At 43.3% G+C, this 18,439-nt stretch overlaps 1 protein-coding gene across 2 annotated transcripts in view; it reads right to left on the reverse strand.

Moving 5' to 3' along the window:
* SPHKAP (SPHK1 interactor, AKAP domain containing) overlaps positions 1-18,439 on the reverse strand; it is a 207,270-nt gene that overhangs the window by 100,472 nt on the left and 88,359 nt on the right. For both annotated transcript variants that reach the window (XM_033959773.1, XM_033959772.1), the window contains exon 2: positions 9,557-9,668. In XM_033959773.1, the coding sequence (XP_033815664.1) occupies positions 9,557-9,649 (93 nt within the window). In that variant the 5' untranslated portion in view covers positions 9,650-9,668. The remainder of the gene's footprint in view (positions 1-9,556; positions 9,669-18,439) is intronic.

Here is an 18,439-nt window from a genome sequence, read left to right on the forward strand (position 1 = left end):
GAGGAGAGATGCCTGACATAGATGGAGGTGAAGTGAAGAGAGAGGGGCTATGTTGGTCATGGATGGGCAGAGATGGAAAGCTATAAACCGAAGCTGTAAAAAGAGAGAGCATGAAAATGGCCGGCGAGGAGGGTTGAAATGTGAATTGGCTGACAAGCACAAAAATAAATGGAAGAAAAATGAGCATGAAGGAGCAAAATAGAAGAATGTCTGGGAAGAAGTGAAGGAGGTGAGAAAAAAAATAGCAAATCGACAGGAGGCACTGGATAATGAGTACAGAAGATAGAGAAAAGAAGAAACAGAGAGTGGAACCAATATGATTTTAAAAAAATAAAATCATCAGACAACTAAATATAAATAATAGTTTTATTTCTTATTTAGTGATTGGGAATTGACATCTTCTGTCTTTATGTTTTGAACAGTACAGGAAGAAATGCATCTTTTTATTGCTGTGGTATTGCATTACATGCCGGGTCTGGCTTGGGGTTTGGGGTTCATTTTTGTTTACATACATGTTTTTACTTTGAGTTTATAGTCACATTCTGTATTTGGAGATGGTCCATCTATGTTCTGCATGTGTGATTCTGCTAGCAATGAGTGTTGATAGTGATTTGTAGCAATCCAGCATTTTCTCTTCAGGCTCCTTTGACAAAGGTGCGCTAGCGTTTTTAGCGCACGTACCAGATTAGCGTGTGCTATAGCGTGCGCTACCCGAAAAACTACCACCTGCTCAAAAGTAGGCGGTAGCAGCTAGTGCGCATGGCATTTTAGCGTGCGCTATTCCGCGTGTTAAGGCCCTAACACACCTTTGTAAAAGGAGCCCTGAGTGTATTGATACTGCCTTTTCTTAGAAAGGACCTTTTTGGTGCTGTTATGGTTAAATTTGTTCTACAGGTCCTGAATGACAACATGTCTGCTACTGGAAGGGAGTTATATTGCTGTCACTGAGGCAAAACCATAACCGGATTTGTTGTGGTGACTCGGAAAGGGAAATGCATTTGTTTTGCTCTGCACCCATTGTTGTGTTAAGAAAGGCTTCTGTGAATGCAGAATATATATTTGTATTTACCACCATGATGGTGTAGGATCAGGGGTCAGTCTTTTATATATCAATAATAATAAAATGCTAGAGGCGCATGCGCTCTTGAAAATTTGTGAGCGCTGGCACCCTGAAGTGTGCTTCTGTGGCAACATTCTAAACCTCAGGGCGCATGCGGGGGCTGGAGGCGCGCAACTGTGCTCTCTCTCTCTCTCCTAACCTCCCGGCTTCAGCAGCATAGGCTGCAGCAGTGGCAGCCCCGCTCCGGTGGACAGCAGCCCCGCTCCGGCCATTGACCCTCCACAAACCTCCCAGCTCCAGCGGCGTAGGCAGCACTATAAACATGCTGCTTCGCGCCCTTCTACTGCCGATTTCCTCTGCCGCGTCTCAGATGACATCATCGGAGACAGACGCGGCAGTGGAAATCGGCAGTGGAAGGCCGCGAAGCAGCGTGTTTAAATTGCTGCCTAAGCGGCTGGAGCCCCGAGGTTTGTCGGCGGTGGGAGGGTCAGGAGCAGGCCGGATGAAGCAGGACAACGGCAGTAAAAGAAGGGGGAGGGGCCGAACGGAGCAGGGAAGAGAAGGTAAGAGAAGGGAAAGGGGGGTGGGGGAAAATGCTGCTACTGTTTCTGCACAGGAAAGGGGGGGATAGGAGGGAAATGCTGTTGCTGCTGCATAGGGAAGTGGGATGGAAATGCTGCTGCACAGGGAAATGGGGAAAAATGACAGACAGACAGCGGGAGGGAGGGAGACAGAAAGAAAGAAAGAAAGATACAGGGGCAGGGAGAGGAACAGAAAGACAGACAAAGAAAGGGGGCCAGAGAGAGAGTCAGCGGGAGAGGGAAAGGGGGCTGCTTTAGGGGGGGGAGGTGCTTGGGGCAAACAGCTTTGCTCTGGGGGGGAAGACAGAAGGGGCCATGGAGAGACAGGGAGAGGGAAAGGGGGCTGCTTTGGGAGTAGGGGTGTGCTGGGGGGAGACAGAAGGGGCCATGGAGAGATAGGGAAAGGGGGATGCTTTGGGGGGAGGTGTGCTGGGGGCAGACAGCTTTGCTCTGGGGTGGGAAGACAGAAGAGGGCCATGGAGAGACATTTGGAGGGGAGGTGGGTGCTGAGTGCAGACAGCTTTGCTCAGGGGGGGAGGGGGAGACAGAAGGATACAGACAGCGACCAAGGAGAGAGAGATAAAGAAACACAGACAGACAGACATCTATTCTAGCACTCGTTAATGTAACGGGCTTAAAGACTAGTATATAATATCAAGGCTAAATAATTTAAACTTAAACTATTTTTGTTAATTATAACGTCAGCAAAATTTTTTTTTTTTTTTTTTTAGCATATATAGCCTGGGAACATAAGTAAAATTCTTTTTTTTTTCTTGAGGCAACTGCCTAACCAATGTTTTAAGAGAGAGGACCTCCTCACCCTCCTCCTGACCAAGGTTTGCAGGGGGGCTCCTCTTTTGGATAGCTGGAGGTGTGGGTTGGGTGCCATTTTATTCTTTGCTCTAGAGATCAGGCTGCCTTATTTAATTTATTTTTTTCCATTTATATCCTGCTTTAAACCAAATCAGGTTATAGTAAAAACATATAAACAAACTCATACAGTCACACAATATGAATCTTAACAAATGAAACAATCAGGGTCGGCGTTAGGGGAGGGCAAACAGGGCAACTTCCCTAGGCTCCACAGCACTGGGGAGGTTTTCTGTAGGCTGTCATGCCTTCCCCCTTTTTTCAGCACTGGTCCATTGTCATCCTTGCCTTTACTGTCTCACTGACAAACTGGCTGTGGCACCAATTCTGAAGCACTGCTGCAGACCCTTCTGTGCTTTCCTTCTGCCACGGTCTGCCCAAGAGGAAACAGGAAGTTGTGTCATTGGAGGTGAACCGCATCAGAAGGAAAGCATGGAGGGGGCTACTTCAGACATTTCCACCTCCCAATGTACCATCACTGAAGGCAGAAACCTTCTCAAAACAGGCTCCCACCCCCCAAATGCTCACTTAGAACATAACATAAGCGTTGACATACTGGGACAGCCCGAAGGTACATCAAGTCCAATATCCTGTTTCCAACAGTGGTCAATCCAGGTCACAGGTACCTGGCAAGATCCCAAAGGAGTACAACAGATATTATGCTGCTTAAACTAGAAATAAGCAGTGAAGTTTTCCAAGTCCATTTTAATAATGGCTTATGGACTCTTCTTTTAGGAAATTATCCAAGCCTTTTTTAAACCCTGCTAAGTTATCTGCTTTCACCACATTCTCTGGCAGCAAATTCCAGAGTTTAATTAAATGTTGAGTGAAGAAATATTTTCTCCAGTTTGTTTTAAATTTACTACTTAGTAGTTTCATTGCATGCCCCCTAATCCTTTTGTTTTTTTGAAAACATAAATAAAGGACAGATGAAAGGGGTGGAGGGGGTGACCTAGTTGAGAACACAAGGTGAATCTTCTAAACCTTGCTGTAGAAGTAGTGAGGAGAAAGTGAAGGGGGTATAGGAGGTGAGGGCATTTTGAGTAGGGAGTTTAGTGTGGTAAAGAGACAGCAAGGGTTAGGGATGAGAGACTTAGTTAAATGGGCATAGTATTCTTGTTTGGCAAGTGAGAGGGCAGACTGGAAGGATATCAGCATGACTTTGAAATATATGAAGTCAGCATGCGTGCAGGATTTAAGCCAAAGACATTCAACTGATTGGGCACAGGAGCACATGTAGCAGATGTTGGAGGTCAGCCAGAGCTAGAGTTTGACGTGCCTTACGGTACATGGAATGGGAGCCATGAGGGTATCTAGAGCAGAGTGAAGTAAAAGGCTGATTACTTTACCTCACTGGGGATCCATCGTGAAGGAAAAAAAACCAAAAATAAAAATAAAACCCACAAGATTACATTGTATATTCCAAAGCAAATAACTTTTTATTCTAGTAATAAGTATTATAGCAGCATTTGTCAAATCAGAAATAAATCAGTTTGGACATATTCAACGGAGAGAAAAAACCTCATACAAACAGTGCCAGCATATTTCTGTAAGCATGGCGCAGCTTCTCTAAAGAAAACTCTGGCAAAGCATGGGGGTTTTATACAGAAAGTATCTTTGTCTTAGACTATTCCCCTGGCTGTGAATATATATCGCCCTATTGGAGCAGACAAACTGCATATCTAACCCTCTCCTAGTTCAAGCCTCCATTCTTCCCTTGGAGGCCCTGGACGGGCATAGCTTCTGGAACTTTCTTCTTCTTGAAGTTTCCATTCTTCACATGGGTACATCAGTATCAATGCCTCAGCCTGACATCACTTTATCAGTTCTTAGGTTCCCAGATGGAGTGTCTTGCTGACTTGCATTTGCTTTCAGCAGTCAAATAGCTCATTGTTCTTTCCAGCACTGCTTGGTGTCCTTGAGAAACTTCACAGCAAGAAATCTACACATTCACATGTCACACATTAGTATCTCAGCATCTGAACTGAAACCAGTTTGTACAAGCCCGTGACTTCAGCAACTCCAGCAAAATGCAGGAATAGGTCTCACAACCTGTAAAACTCTCCCATAGGCTCCTGTCATCTATCTCAAGAGGAAAGAATGGGGTTATAGAAGAATACAGCTTCATTGACATACTTGTGTGACATAGTAGTTGAGGGGAGGGATGAGAAAGTGCTGGGGAGTGCACCGGGGTCAATATCCTGAAGGTTCCTAAATGTATTAGTAGTGATTGGCCAGGTCTGGGGGCAGGGGTATTGAATTATGAATGTTAACAGATGATGGTTGTAAGGTTGGTAGCGCCCCCACAATATTAGGTTGTAGGGGTTATGTGAGGCGTCCTTACAATGCCAGGTCCTGAGTTCAATACCTTCACAGAAGATCCACCAGGAGTAGAATCAAATAAGAAGCATAGCCAGAAGTGATGGCATAAAGAATATATTATAGAAATAGGCTTACAGAAAAGTAATATTCATAAGCATTACAATTAAGGTGAGAGCAAAGCAGTTTCCCTGCCTTATAGAGTCCAGAGAGAAGTGTGAAGTTCCAGGGAGAGGCAAAGAGAGAGAGAGAATGGAGGATGGGGGTGATGGTCTAAACTTCGGGTTCCAGAGATAGGCCAGAGAGGGTGGGGGGTGGGGGGAGGGTGATGCAAGAGGAGCCTTTTATAACTTGGAAACTTATTCTAAATATAGAATCTATTGAACTTCAATAGAAGTTAAGCATCCCCATCCTTAGTAAACTGTGCTAGACAGGAGAAGAATAGACTGAAGTCAAATGTAATTTCCAGTATGCCTCTGACAAAGACTGTGCACCTGGATCCATTGTATATCTTCAGCTGTCCATCCTAAGCATCAGACATTAACACATCTTCTTAGCACCTCTTCACCCCTCTTAGCTGCAAGTTGGTTTGTTACCTTTTAAGCATGATTTAAATAGGGCTGTTTGAAACAGTCTGCCTGGATGCTTTCTGTATGTGAATTCTGTGCATGAGCACTCAGGGTCTATCTGCATCCACACTCCAGAGTCAGACTGATATAATTTCCCATAGGCCTCTGCTGACATTGGTTAGGGCAACCAAAACTGCTGACTGCTAGCAATGCTAGGGCTGACAATGGTCAGAGAGGGGAAGAGTTGAGGTACAGAAATTGGTGGTAGAGCAGTTGTAGGAGAAGACAAGGCAGTGGCCATTCTGGTGCGTAGGGGTGGTAGAGCATAGCTGGAGATTGAATGAGGACGTTAGAGTGAGGAACCTTGAAGTGTAGGGCTTGTCAGTATGCATGCTGAAGCTTTCCTAGCCGCTGCTGCACTCTGAGCAGTGGGTTTCAACATATCATCAATAATGATATCTAGATCCTTTTCCTGGGTGGTGACTCCTAATATGGAACCTTGCATCAAATACCTATACAGTATTTTTATTTATTAAAAAATTTATATACCGCATACAACTATAGGGTTTACATATAACATACATAAAATCTTATTTCCCTGTGATTTACACATATAACATAGATATAACTAGACAACATCATTGATATCCCCCCAATTATACCAAGTCAAATCAAATTTCAATAGTTAAGAAAACAAAAATCTATTTCAAGGTAGGTAACAAAACTGATCCACATATACAGGCAAAACAAGTCAAATTCCAACAATTAAAGAATGCAAACAAACTTTAAATCATACATTACTGTCGGCGCAATCTGAAAAAAGTATTTTCAGGTGGAATAAGCATTAGCATAGAAAGGCATTTGCAAATGATTGCGTTTTCAGCATTTTCTTAAAATTTATCCTCTCAATACTGAATCGCAGAATACCATGCAGGGCATTCCACAGTTCTGCACCAGCCATAGACATCATTCATGCTCCAATCCTAACATGAATAATCAATATTCTTCCCTCCAAACTTAGGACTCCTTTTATCAAGGTGTGGTAGGAATACCGCACGTTCAACTGCCTGCCGTGCTAGTCGCTAACGTCTCCATTGACGAGACGTTAGTTCTTTGGCTTGCCGCGGGGGTTAGCGCGTGATGAAATGTCCGACGCGCTAACCCCCATAGCGCACCTTGATAAAAGGAGCCCTTAGTTTGGCTTCCTCTTTCCTACATGCATCACTGTGCACTTGCTCACGTTAAATGTCATCTGCCATTTAGATGCCCAATCTCCCAGTCTCGTAAAGTCCTCTTGCAATTTTTCACAATCTTCTTGCAATTTAACAACTTTGAATAACTTTGTGTCATCAGCACATTTAATTACCTCACTAATTATTCCCATCTCTATATCATTTATAAATATGTTAAAGAGCAGCAGTCACATCATAGACCCCTGAGGAACCCCACTACTTATCTTTTTTCATTGAGAACACTGACCATTAACTCTACTTTTTGTTTTCTAACTTTTAACCAGTTCTTAATCCACAAAGGACACTACCTCTTATCCCATGACTTTCTAATTTCCTCAGGAGTCATTCATGAGGTACTTTGTCAAATGCCTTTTGAAAATCCAGATACACAGTAATGACTGGTTCACCTTTATCCACGTTTATTCACCCCTTCAAAGAAATGTAATAATTGGTGAGGCAAGATTTCCCTTGACTAAATCCATGTTGACTTTGTCTCATTAATCCATGCATATGTATATACTCAGTAATTTTGTTCTTTATAATAGTCCCTACCATTTTACCTGGCACAGATATCAGTCTATAATTTCCTGGATTACCTCTGGAACCTATTTTAAAAACTGGAGTTACATTGGCCATGCTCCAATCTTCCAAACCATACTCGATTTTAAAGATAAGTTCATTTTTCATTTCTATCAGTACTCTGGGATGTATACCATTGGTCCAGACAATTTGCTACCCATTCATTTATCGGATCGCCTATACGTCTTCCGGTTTCTCTGACTCATCAGCATTAACTGAGTACCCAACGCCCATTTCCTTGGTCTCTTAGACACATACACCCTCCACAATGCTTTACAGCCCCAGAAATCATACATGACACATGTCATACATACATTCTCAATGCATTCTGATATACACAAGTCTCTACCCCTAGACCAGGGGTGCCCACACTTTCTTGGCTTGCGAGCTACTTTTAAAATGGTCAAGTCAAAATGATCTACCAACAATAAAATAAAATTTAAAAACCCACAAAGCACATTATATTTGGGTTTTTTTTCAAAGAGGTCAAGGCAGATGACTTTAAAATATGCAAAGTCACCTCAGTAGCAACTATATAAAAATAGACAAATATACCCCCTCCCCTTGTACTAAACCACAATAGCGGTGCTTAGCACAGGGAGCTGCACTGAATACTCCGCACTGCTCCCGATACTCTTAAGCTCCCTGTGCTAAAAACTGCTATCGCGGTTTAGTGCAAAATATAGACAGCAGATATAAATTCGGACACATTTCGATCACTAAATTTAAAATAAAATCATTTTTCCTACCATTGGTGTCTGGTGATTTCCTGAGTCCCTGGTTGCACTTCCTTCTTCTGATTGTAAATCCTATATATATATATTGTAAATATATTATAAATCCTATATATATATATATTGTAAATATATTGTAAATCCTATATATATATATATATATATAGGATTTACAATCAGAAGAAGGAAGTGCAACCAGGGACTCAGGAAATCACCAGACACCAATGGTAGGAAAAATGATTTTATTTTAAATTTAGTGATCTGGTGTATTGATTGTATTGTTTTGTGTTGTATTTGCCATTGTGAAAAGAAAGAAAGAAAGAAATATATTTATATATTAAATATATATATATATATATATATATTTAATATATAAATATATTTCTTTCTTTCTTTCTCCTGCATGCTTCCTCTCCTCCAGACCTCATTCCATTCCCCAACCAACATCTCTCTCTGTCCCTCCACAAGTCCAACTTTTTCTTCCTCTCTCCCTGCCCCTTCCCCTTTCTTTCTTTCTCTCTCTCTGCCCCCCTTTCTTTCTTTCCTTCTCTCTCCCTGCTCCCTTTCTTTCTTTTATTTTAACACGTTTTATTGAATTTTCACAATGGCAAATACAACACAAAACAATACAATCAATACACCAGATAGCCAAATCCCCACTCCAAAGCATAAACAGTCATACTGGTATTCTTCAGTATAAGGCAATACTATCCAACCCAAAATTTCCCCCCTCCCTCTCTTTCTTTCTTTCTTTTTCTCTCTCCCTTCCCCCTTTCTTTCTTTCTGTCTTTATTTCTCTCTCCCTGCCCCCCCTTTTCTTTCTTTTTGTTGGTCTGTCTTTCTCTCTCTCTCTGCCCCCCCTCCCCACCTCTGCCAATTTCTCCCTGCTTCTCTGACGCCAGGCCAGGCGCGTACAAGGGCTGGGCCCACAGCCTTCTCACCCCAACATCAATTCTGACGTTGGAGAGGAAGTTCTGAGCCAGCCAGGCAGCGATTGGTTGGCCTGGAACTTCCTCTCCGATGTCAGAATTGATGTCGGGGTGAGAAGGCTGTGGGCCCGGCTCTTGTACGTGCCTGGCCTGGCTTTCGGGAAGCAGGGAGAACAGAACGCAAAGGTAACGCGAGTTGATCGCAGAGCCCAGGATGGGCTCCCTGATTGACTCACGTTGCCTTTGCGATCTACTGGTCGATCGCGATCGACCTTTTGGGCATCCCTGCCTTAGACATCTTAACTATAGCAGGCACCCCTACATATTCCTATTGTCCTAGGTACTCCATTTCTGATCCTAGATTTACTGTCGTGCCTTACATACAAAACCTCCAAACTCAGAGACACAATCCCATTCCTGAAATCCACCCACCCACACTTTATCCTTGATACACCTCAATTTCCAAACACCCCCACTCTTGCTTCCTGTATGAAGCACTGAAGAGAATCTGCTCTCAGTCCCACTGCTTTGGAAAAAATGGTGTCATAGGAATGGATCTTTTAATTTTTTGTTTGGGGTTCATTCAGTCCTAGCTATGCCACTGGAGACAAGCTATTAAATAAAATTTGGATAAGTAGTCAATAATAGGTAATTCAGTCATAAAGCGTAATAAACTAACATACCTTCTTGCATGCTGTCACGGAACTTCCCAGGCTGCTTACTGAGCTTTCTGTATTACTGAAGCTGCTCACCTGTTGATCGGAGACCTCATACATTAGGGGGGATTCAAAGTTGCTGAAGGAAAAGCAAAGACAGATTCTATTGAGCAAAACATTTCAAAGAACTGTAAAGATATATATATCTCAAAATTAAACAAATATAGGATCCTGTTTAATAAGCTGTGATAAAGCTCTTTGCTGTGCAGTAAAATACATTATCTTGAGAAATAACATGAATATTTCAATTATTGCTAATTTTTGTCACACTATTTCCTGACCTCTGGATTGGGCTTAATGCAAACATGCTAATGAGTCACATAATGCAAAACCACACAAAATAGCACACTTACATGCTAAGTAGTAGTGTGGTGTATGAAAAATCTTTGTACTCTGAGAAAATTAAGTACACCTCAAGGGGTATAGTTAATGTCTCTAGTATTATATGTATAAAAGTACTATATAGGTATATATTAATATACACACAGCAATCTAGTTTTAAATTAGAGAGGAACCTATAAAGAACTTACAAAACTAAATATAGTGATGAAAATGACCTCAGATGTGCTGCATAGTTTAGAAAAACTCCACTTTATAGAAGTGGAGGGGCATAATCTAAAGGGACATCTAAGTCCGTTTACGTCCATTTCGCAAGTCGTCCAAAGTTAAAAAGATCCTAAGACACATTTTCGAAAGAGACATCCAACTTTTTTTTACTTTCGAAAACCGTCTATTATACATCCTGCCGATCTGATCGTCCAAGCCACTAAATCGTCTATCTTTATACCACATTTCCGCCCAACTTTCCGTCCAAGTCCAAAACGCCTAGAACAAGCCCTGTTGGATGTGGGAGGGGTCTGCAAAGTGATGGACTGCACATCCAGACATGCCACCTAAATAGTGGGGTACCTTACAGGGCACTGCTGTGAACTTCACAAAAAGAGTGCCATGGCTTCTCATCACTACAGCTCCCTTATAGGTGACAGTGAGCCCCCCAAACCACCTTGAGAATCCCCTAAACCTACTTATCTACCACCTCAATAGCCCCTATGGCTGCAGGAGCCACTTATATGCCAGTAAAAAGGGTTTTGGGGATGTATAGGGGAGTGCACATGTTTAAGTATCAATGCAGTGATTACAGGGGCTTATGGGCATGGGTCCTCCTCTCTATGGGTCCCTAACCCACCCCCAAGATGACTTAAGCTGCCTCTGTGCTGGATGACTAGGCTTTCCTATGCCAGGCAGCCAGATGATGATGGTCTGGAGGCTGAATTTTAAAGTTGTGATTAAAATTTTTATGGGGGTGGGGGGGTTGGTGATCACTGGGGTAGTGTGTGGGGGTTCTGTGTTATGTGTTTTCAGTGCTTATCTGGTGAGTTTAGGTGGGCTTTTGTGACTTAGACCATGTTTTTCATGGTATAAGTCACAACGTCCAAGTTCCCTAAGCTCTGTTGTAAAACTTTCGGTTTTACATGCTGTACAACGAAGTCTAAGCCAGCCCACGTCCCGCCCAACTCCCGCCCTTGACACGCCTTCCGAACCGCCACGTTTAGCTTTGGACGTTGAGCGGCACTATGAAAGCCTAGGTCGTTTAGAAATACATCCAAAACCCGTTTTTATTTTCAGCGCTTGGACGTTTTTGAAAAACGTTCGTCCAAGTGCCGACTTAGGTCATTTTTTGGACATTTTTCTCTTTCGATTATGAGCCCCTTAATGTTCATCCAATGTATTTATACTGTTTTAAATATCCATTTTCAAACCATGCATTCACTGATTGTAAAGTTCCATGTTTCACTGTAGTAAATAACCAAAGCAAAATACTTAGCTGGAGGGATAAAGTAACACTCGAAAAACATCTGATCTTCAAAGTAACAGGCCATATATCTTCAACCCAACAGGGAGTCCCTGTGTCACCAACAGCTGCTTCAGGGGTTGCTGTACAGTCCAAATCAAATTATAACTCCCAGCACATACAAAATAGTGCTGCTCTCACACAGGAAAAAAAATGGCACCGACATTCACAGATGCTGCCAAGAAGTAGACATTCCCTTCCTTTCAAGCACCACCTCCTTAGCTGACATCCTTCAATAGTTCTCCTCCATTGCAGATTAAAAAGGGTAAATGCATTGTTTGAAAATGGATATTTAAAAGACTCAGAGGATCTTTTTGCTATTCATTTCAACAACAAAGCCCCTCAGCTCTGCTCTAGACTCATATCCCATGGCAGCCTAGCATCAGATGTCTTTATCCTCCGGTCTTCTGTATGCATATCCTCCCATACCTCACATAAAAAAAGATTCTGCTGAAACTCACAGATTAGAGAACCATGATCCTATTTGCCCCGTATTAACCAAGACAGATCTGGTTCCCACTTGTTCTGGAATTGTCCTACGAAGAACCGTGAAGATTGGAGTGTTTTCCAACCCTCATCATGCAGAATGAGGAGTCTTTTCTGCACCCCAGTCTCCAGTCCCTGGCTCTCATGGCCTGGATGTTGAGAGCATAGAGTTTCAGTCCTGATGGTATCTCCAGAATCTTCCAGAAGAGATTCCACTGAGAGGTGTTATTCTTTAAAATGGAGGAAGCTTGCTGTCTGGAGTGAGGGAAAGGCCCTAGATCCTCTTACTTGTCTTACTCAAAAACTACTTGAATACCTCCTGCACCTCTCTGTTTTGTATATCAACTCTGTAACGGTACACCTCAGTGCTTATCAGCTCCATGTAGGGCAGTGGTTCCCAAACCCTGTCCTGGGGGACCACCAGCCAGTCGGGTTTTCAAGATATCCCTAATGAATATGCATGAGAGAGATTTGCATATAATGGAAGTGACAGGTATGCACATCTCTCTCATGCATATTCATTAGGGATATCTTGAAAACCCGACTGGCTGGGGGCCCCCCAGGACAGGGTTTGGGAACCACTGATGTAGGGTGTAAGCTCATCTCTATACAGCTTCTAATTTGATTCATGAAAAGTTTGCTTTTGATGAAGTCCCTGGTAAAACCTCCTAGGGATCTCAATGTTGTTCTCACTCAGCTGATGAAAGCTCCTTTTGAGCCACTTGACTCTTATCACTTAAATCATCTGATCTGTAAAGTTGTGTTTTTGATGGAGGTCACTTCAGCTCACAGCCCTTCTCTTTACCTTTTCTAATTCTGTTATATCTATTTTGAGACGCATTGACCAGAATTGCACACAGTACTTGAGGTGCAGTAATACCATGGAGTGATACAAAGGCATTATAACACTCTCATTTTTGTTTTCCATTCCTTTCCTGATAATTCCTAACATTCTATTTGCTTTCTTAGCTGCCACCGCAAACTGAGTTGAGGGTTTCAACGTATCCTCAACGACCATACCTAGATACTTTTCCTAGGCCAGGGGTCTGCAACCTTTAAGACATAAAGAGCCACTTGGACCCGTTTTCGAAAAGAAAAAAAAACTTGGAGCCGCAAAACCATTATAAAACAAATCTAACACTGCATATATTGTTTCTTATCTTAATGCTATATACAGGATCACTAAATTGAAAATAAAATCATTTTTCCTACCTTTGCTATTTGGTGATTTCATGAGTCTCTGGTTGCACTTTCTTCTTCTGACTGTGCATCCAATCTTTCTTCCTTTCTTTCAGCCTCCTGTATGTTTCCTCTCCTCCAGACCTCATTCTCTCCCCCAACTTTTTCTTTCTGTCTCCGTGCCGTCCCCCAAGCCACTCGGTTTGCTGCCACCGCAATCGGGGAACAGCCCCCAAGCCACCGCCGTCCCAAGCTTTCCCTGCAGAAGTGTTGCGCTGACCAGCATTCCGCTCCCTGACGTAGGAGAGGAAGTTCCGGGCCAACAAGGCATTTCTCCTCATTCCATCCAGCCTGAGCCCCATCTCTCCTTGATCCAGCATTTCCCTTCTGTGTCTGTCAGAATTACCATTCCACCTATTTTCCAGCATCACCCTTCTTTGTGTCCATCTCACCTATATCCCTATCTCACCACTTTTTCAGAATCTTCATTTGTCTCTGTCCTTATCTTTACGCCATGTTCACCATTTGCCCTTTCAATGTCTTTATCTCCCCCCCCCCCACTTTTTCAGCATTACTTCTATGTCTCTATTTCACCTCCTCTTCATGTCCCCTCTGTATCTCTATCCTTATTCAGTAGGTCCTGCTTACCCTTTCTCTTCTTTGTGTCACTATCTCCATTTTCAGCTTTCCCCCTTTTCCTTTGTTAATGCACCCTGTAGCCAGAATCTTTCCACCCTCCCTCCACTTCGGCCCAGCACAGTATGAAATATTCCCTTTTGTTTCCCTCCCCTCTCTCTTTCTCTCTCTCTTCTCCTCCCTCACCCACGAGTCCTGCATCTGGCCCTCTCCCTTCTACCTGCACCTGGCAACACCCCCCCTGCTCCGCGGCTCTCTTCAGCAACTCGTCAGCAGCAGTGATCAAGACAAGCTGCCGACATCGAGGCCTTCCCTCTACGAGTCCCGCCTTTGTGGAAAAAGGAAGTTGAAACAAGCGGGACTCGCAGAGGGTAGGCCCCGACGTCAGAAGCTGCTGCTGAGTTGCCGAAGAGAGCCGCGGAGCAGGGGATGTGGCCGGAAGCAGGTAGAAGGGAGATAGGAAGGCTGTAGATCTCCGGAGCATGACACCGACCCCGGCCAGGATGATTTCTTTTTCAGGCACCTTACAAGTCCAGCGTCGCGGGGGAAATAGCCATGCTGAGCAGTGAGCTCAGCACTACACAGATGAAAGCCTTGCTTGATGATTGGTCCGGCGGGGCGGGGCGGGGCCGCCGACCAATCAGCAAGCAAGGCTTTCATCTGTGTATGTGCTGAGCTCACTGCTCAGCATGGCTATTTCCCGCCGCGACGCCGGACTTAAGCTGCATGCCTGCGTGACACACTACCGGAGCCGCAGCAAAGGTGGAAAAGAGCCGCATGCGGCTCTGGAGCCGCAGGTTGCCGACCCCCGTCCTAGGCAGTGACTCCTAATGTGGAACTTTGCATCACATAGATATAGTTCGGGTTCCTCTTTCCCGCATATATCAATTTGTACTTGCTCACATTATGGGCTCCTTTTACAAAGCTGCGCTAGCGGTTTTAGCACACGCTAAATTGCTGTGCATGCTAGACGCTAACGCCAGCATTGAGCTGGTTAGTTCTAGCCGCATAGTGCGGGTTTAGCGCACGCTAAAATTCTGCGTGCACTCAAAGCACTATCGCAGCTTTGTAAAAGGAGCCCTACATGTCATCTGACATTTTGATGCCCAATCTCCCAGACTCGCTAAGTCTTCTTGCAATTTTTCACTATCCTCTTGAGATTTAACAACTTTGAAGAACTTTGTTTCATCAGCAAATTTACCCCTCCTTTTATCAAGCTGCACTGCCCAATGGGTGGCTCAGCATTTAGCTCATGCTGCTTGGCAACACAGCTTGATAAAAGATGGGGTTAATGACCTCACTAGTTATTTCCATCTCTAGTTAAATTATAAATATGTTTAAAAGCAGCAGTCCCTGCACAGACCCTTGGAGAAACTCTACTATCTACCTTTCTCCATTGAGAATACTGGCCTTTCAACCCTACTCTCTGTTTGTTTTTTTAATCTTTTAACTAGTTCTTAATCCACAATAGTACATTACCTCCTATCCCATAACTTTATAATTTCCTCATGAGTCCTTCAGGAGCTACTTTGTCAAATGCTTTATGAAAATCCAGATACTGTCTACGATGGTGTCGGAGTTACAGGTCATTCTTCCAACATTTCCCCCTAAACTAAACTAAACCTTAAACCTCAAGCTTATCCTGGTTAACGCATACTGCATAACTTAGACTGCAAGCAAGCCGTAGCCATCTATCTGGAGTGGACTAAAGCCCATAGACAGTCTACCAAGTTTTATAGGATGAGGGGTAGCCATCAGCAAATGTCAATTTCTAATTGGCTAGCAGATTGCATCTCCTTTGCTTATGTCCATGCAAGGCTGAGTTGTGGTCTTCAGTCCACACATTCACATCACACTACTGCATTGAGCAGGATGCCTAATGTGACCATTTATTTTTTTCATCAAAACGGGACATCTATTAATATTCAGTCCCGCCCCCAATTCCATCCTAGCTCCACCCCCAATTTCTTCCATTCATTTTTCATGTACACACAATATCTTATTAATTCATAATGGTAAACATAATTTTTTTTAAAAAATCACAAAGCACACTGTATGCAGAGAAAATGTTAATTATTTACGAGTTTCAGGTTTTTTTCAAAGATGTCAAGGCAGATAACTTTAAAATATGCAATGTCAGTAACTACAGAAAAATAGACAAATAGAGTGCAAAATATAGACAGCAGATTTAAATTTTCAAAGCTGACATATTTTGATTACTAAATTGAAAATAAAATCATTTTTCCTACCTTTGTTGTCTATGATTTCATGAGTCTCTGGTTGCACTTCCTTCTGACTGTGTGCATCCTTTCTTTCTTTCATTCTCTCTCTGCTCCCCCCCCCCCTTTTTTTCTTTCTTTCTCTCTCTCTCTACTCCCCCTTTCTGTCTTTCTCTTTCCCTACTCCCTTTTCTGTCTTTCTCTCTCCTGCCTCCCCTTACGGTCTTTCTTTCTTTCGGCCCCCCTCCATGCCACTGCTGCCTATTTCTCCATGCTACCGCCGCACTAACAATCTAAAACAGCAAAAGCATTTAGAAGGTGTCAGATTTATTGTAGCCTGTCTCCTTCCCACAAGCAACTGTCTGGATTCCTTGGGTGTGACCTTCAGTGCTCCCTATGGGATTTCTCAGAGGAAACTTTGGCTTTGTCCTTGTTTCACAGGGGATGTAGGGTGTCATTTGTGAAGGCTACATGTCTACTATTTCATGCCTTGACAAACACAACCGTTTCTGCTGGTGGGCAGAAAGGGAGCTAGTAGTTGCTGGGCAAGAAAGAGGTCCTGTCCTGGCTTTGAAAATATAAGTCCATTCTGTCTTCCTCCACTGGACAGTCCTCATCGTGTCAGGACCTGTGGCAAGTATTTCATATCCATTCTTTTCCCTGTATTATCTCTTTTAGAGTTATCAGGCACTGGGCTAAACTGAGGCAAAGAGAGAGAGAAAAAATATGCCTCCCTGCCCTCCTCCCCCCAAAGCTGCCACTGCCGCAACACTTTTTCTTTCTTTCTTCCTGCCTCCCCCCCACCCCACCAACAATTTCTCCCTGCTTCCAGGGCAGGATTAATTCTTCAAGAGCCCTTAGGCACACAAGTACACTGGGCCCCCTAGCCTTGCCCCGTCCATGCCCTGCTACCCATTTATTTACCTGTTTTCTTATTTACTTCTTTATTTCCACTTGTACTTCTTTTTTTTTTTTCTTTTATTATAAAATTCAAAACAAACAACAAAGATGCCAGTGCCATACCATACCAGTGCCATACCATACCAGTGCCAGTGTACAGTTTTAGTTCTATGCAAGCCCCAAACATCTCTGAACAAATCCCCCCTTCCTTCCCACCTACTTACCCAGGGCTTTAACTCTATAAAAGTGTTGAAATGCATTGTAAAGCAATAATACTATCCGAAAAATAAGTCTATACTAATAACCAAGTTAGCAACTCTCTCAACTGCCTCATTCTGTCATCCAATTTTAACCCGTATGTGTGTATAAACAACCAAATCTGTATCTCCTCTGGTACGTTCCACTCCATGTATGCTAATGTGTAACAAAACAACAAGGCAACGGTCCACCAAAGAATCCAATACGGAACAAAAGAAGATCAGCTGACAATAAGGAGATTCAAATCAGGTTTATTTAAGATGATCCCAGGAACCATGCCAAACAAGGCTGGTCAATGCTAACAGGACACAGAACCACCCTCACCTAATATGGAATAAGTAATCGCAAACTACTCCCCCCCTCCCCCCTTTTCCAGATTTGGAGAATTGAGACCTGTGTGAGAGAATCTTATTTCTCACTCCATCCAAACTCTGGAATTCACTAGCGAACAGGAAAGAGGGGATCCTTTCTTAAACTTAACTGCAGACCTGGATAACAGTATGTCTGATTAAAAGAATCACAGCTCTGTTTCAGATGAAGGACTGTAAGAGCTGGCAAAAATGCACAGCAGAAAATGCTTTGTGTTTCAATGGTTCTTTTCACCAAAAATCAGTTTAAGCAAGATCAGGAATATGTTTAATATTGCAGTAAGAATCACGGTGCTTCCTTTTTATTTTGTGGAATGCTGAAGGGTAGAATATGGTGCCACTCTCCATTTTTTTTTAAATTAACTTTTGGAGCTTACATAAGAAATACAGAGTGAGTGAAACTCAGCAGGTTAAAATTAAATTCAGAAACGACGCCCAACCACGAGAAAAGTAGTATAAAATACTTAATTTTCATATTTAAAATGTCTCTTTGAGTCTCTGTCTCTTTTTGAATGCATAAAGCTGTTTTGGCTGTCCACAATTGCTCTTACGTTACAGATAAATACTGATAGTACCTTTCAGATTTGTTAAAGCTGTAATTTCCCTGAAACGTGTCAGCAAGGGGCCTCCAGCCCATGTGCTTCTCGTTGGCCATTTGGATTCTCTGCTTCACCACCATTTTCTGCCAGTCTCTGCCGAGATACGCTATGACCTGTGAAGGAGGAGCGGGTCTAACAGGTGTGTCAGTTTGGGAGTACTCTGCGCCACTCGGAGAAAGCGAGACCAGAAGGCTTTGAGCATGCGCAAATGCTCACTGTCTAGTCCAGCCCGGCGCAGTAAGAAGGAGGATCTCTCCCGCACCGCACCGCCCAGCCCAGCCCAGCCCAAACCAACGAGGGAGGATCTTCGGGCACTGGCACTGGCACGTCCTGTGCATTGGTGCTGGTGCCGG

The sequence above is a fragment of the Geotrypetes seraphini genome, chromosome 9 (assembly GCF_902459505.1).
Source record: "Geotrypetes seraphini chromosome 9, aGeoSer1.1, whole genome shotgun sequence".
Lineage (NCBI taxonomy): Eukaryota > Metazoa > Chordata > Amphibia > Gymnophiona > Dermophiidae > Geotrypetes > Geotrypetes seraphini.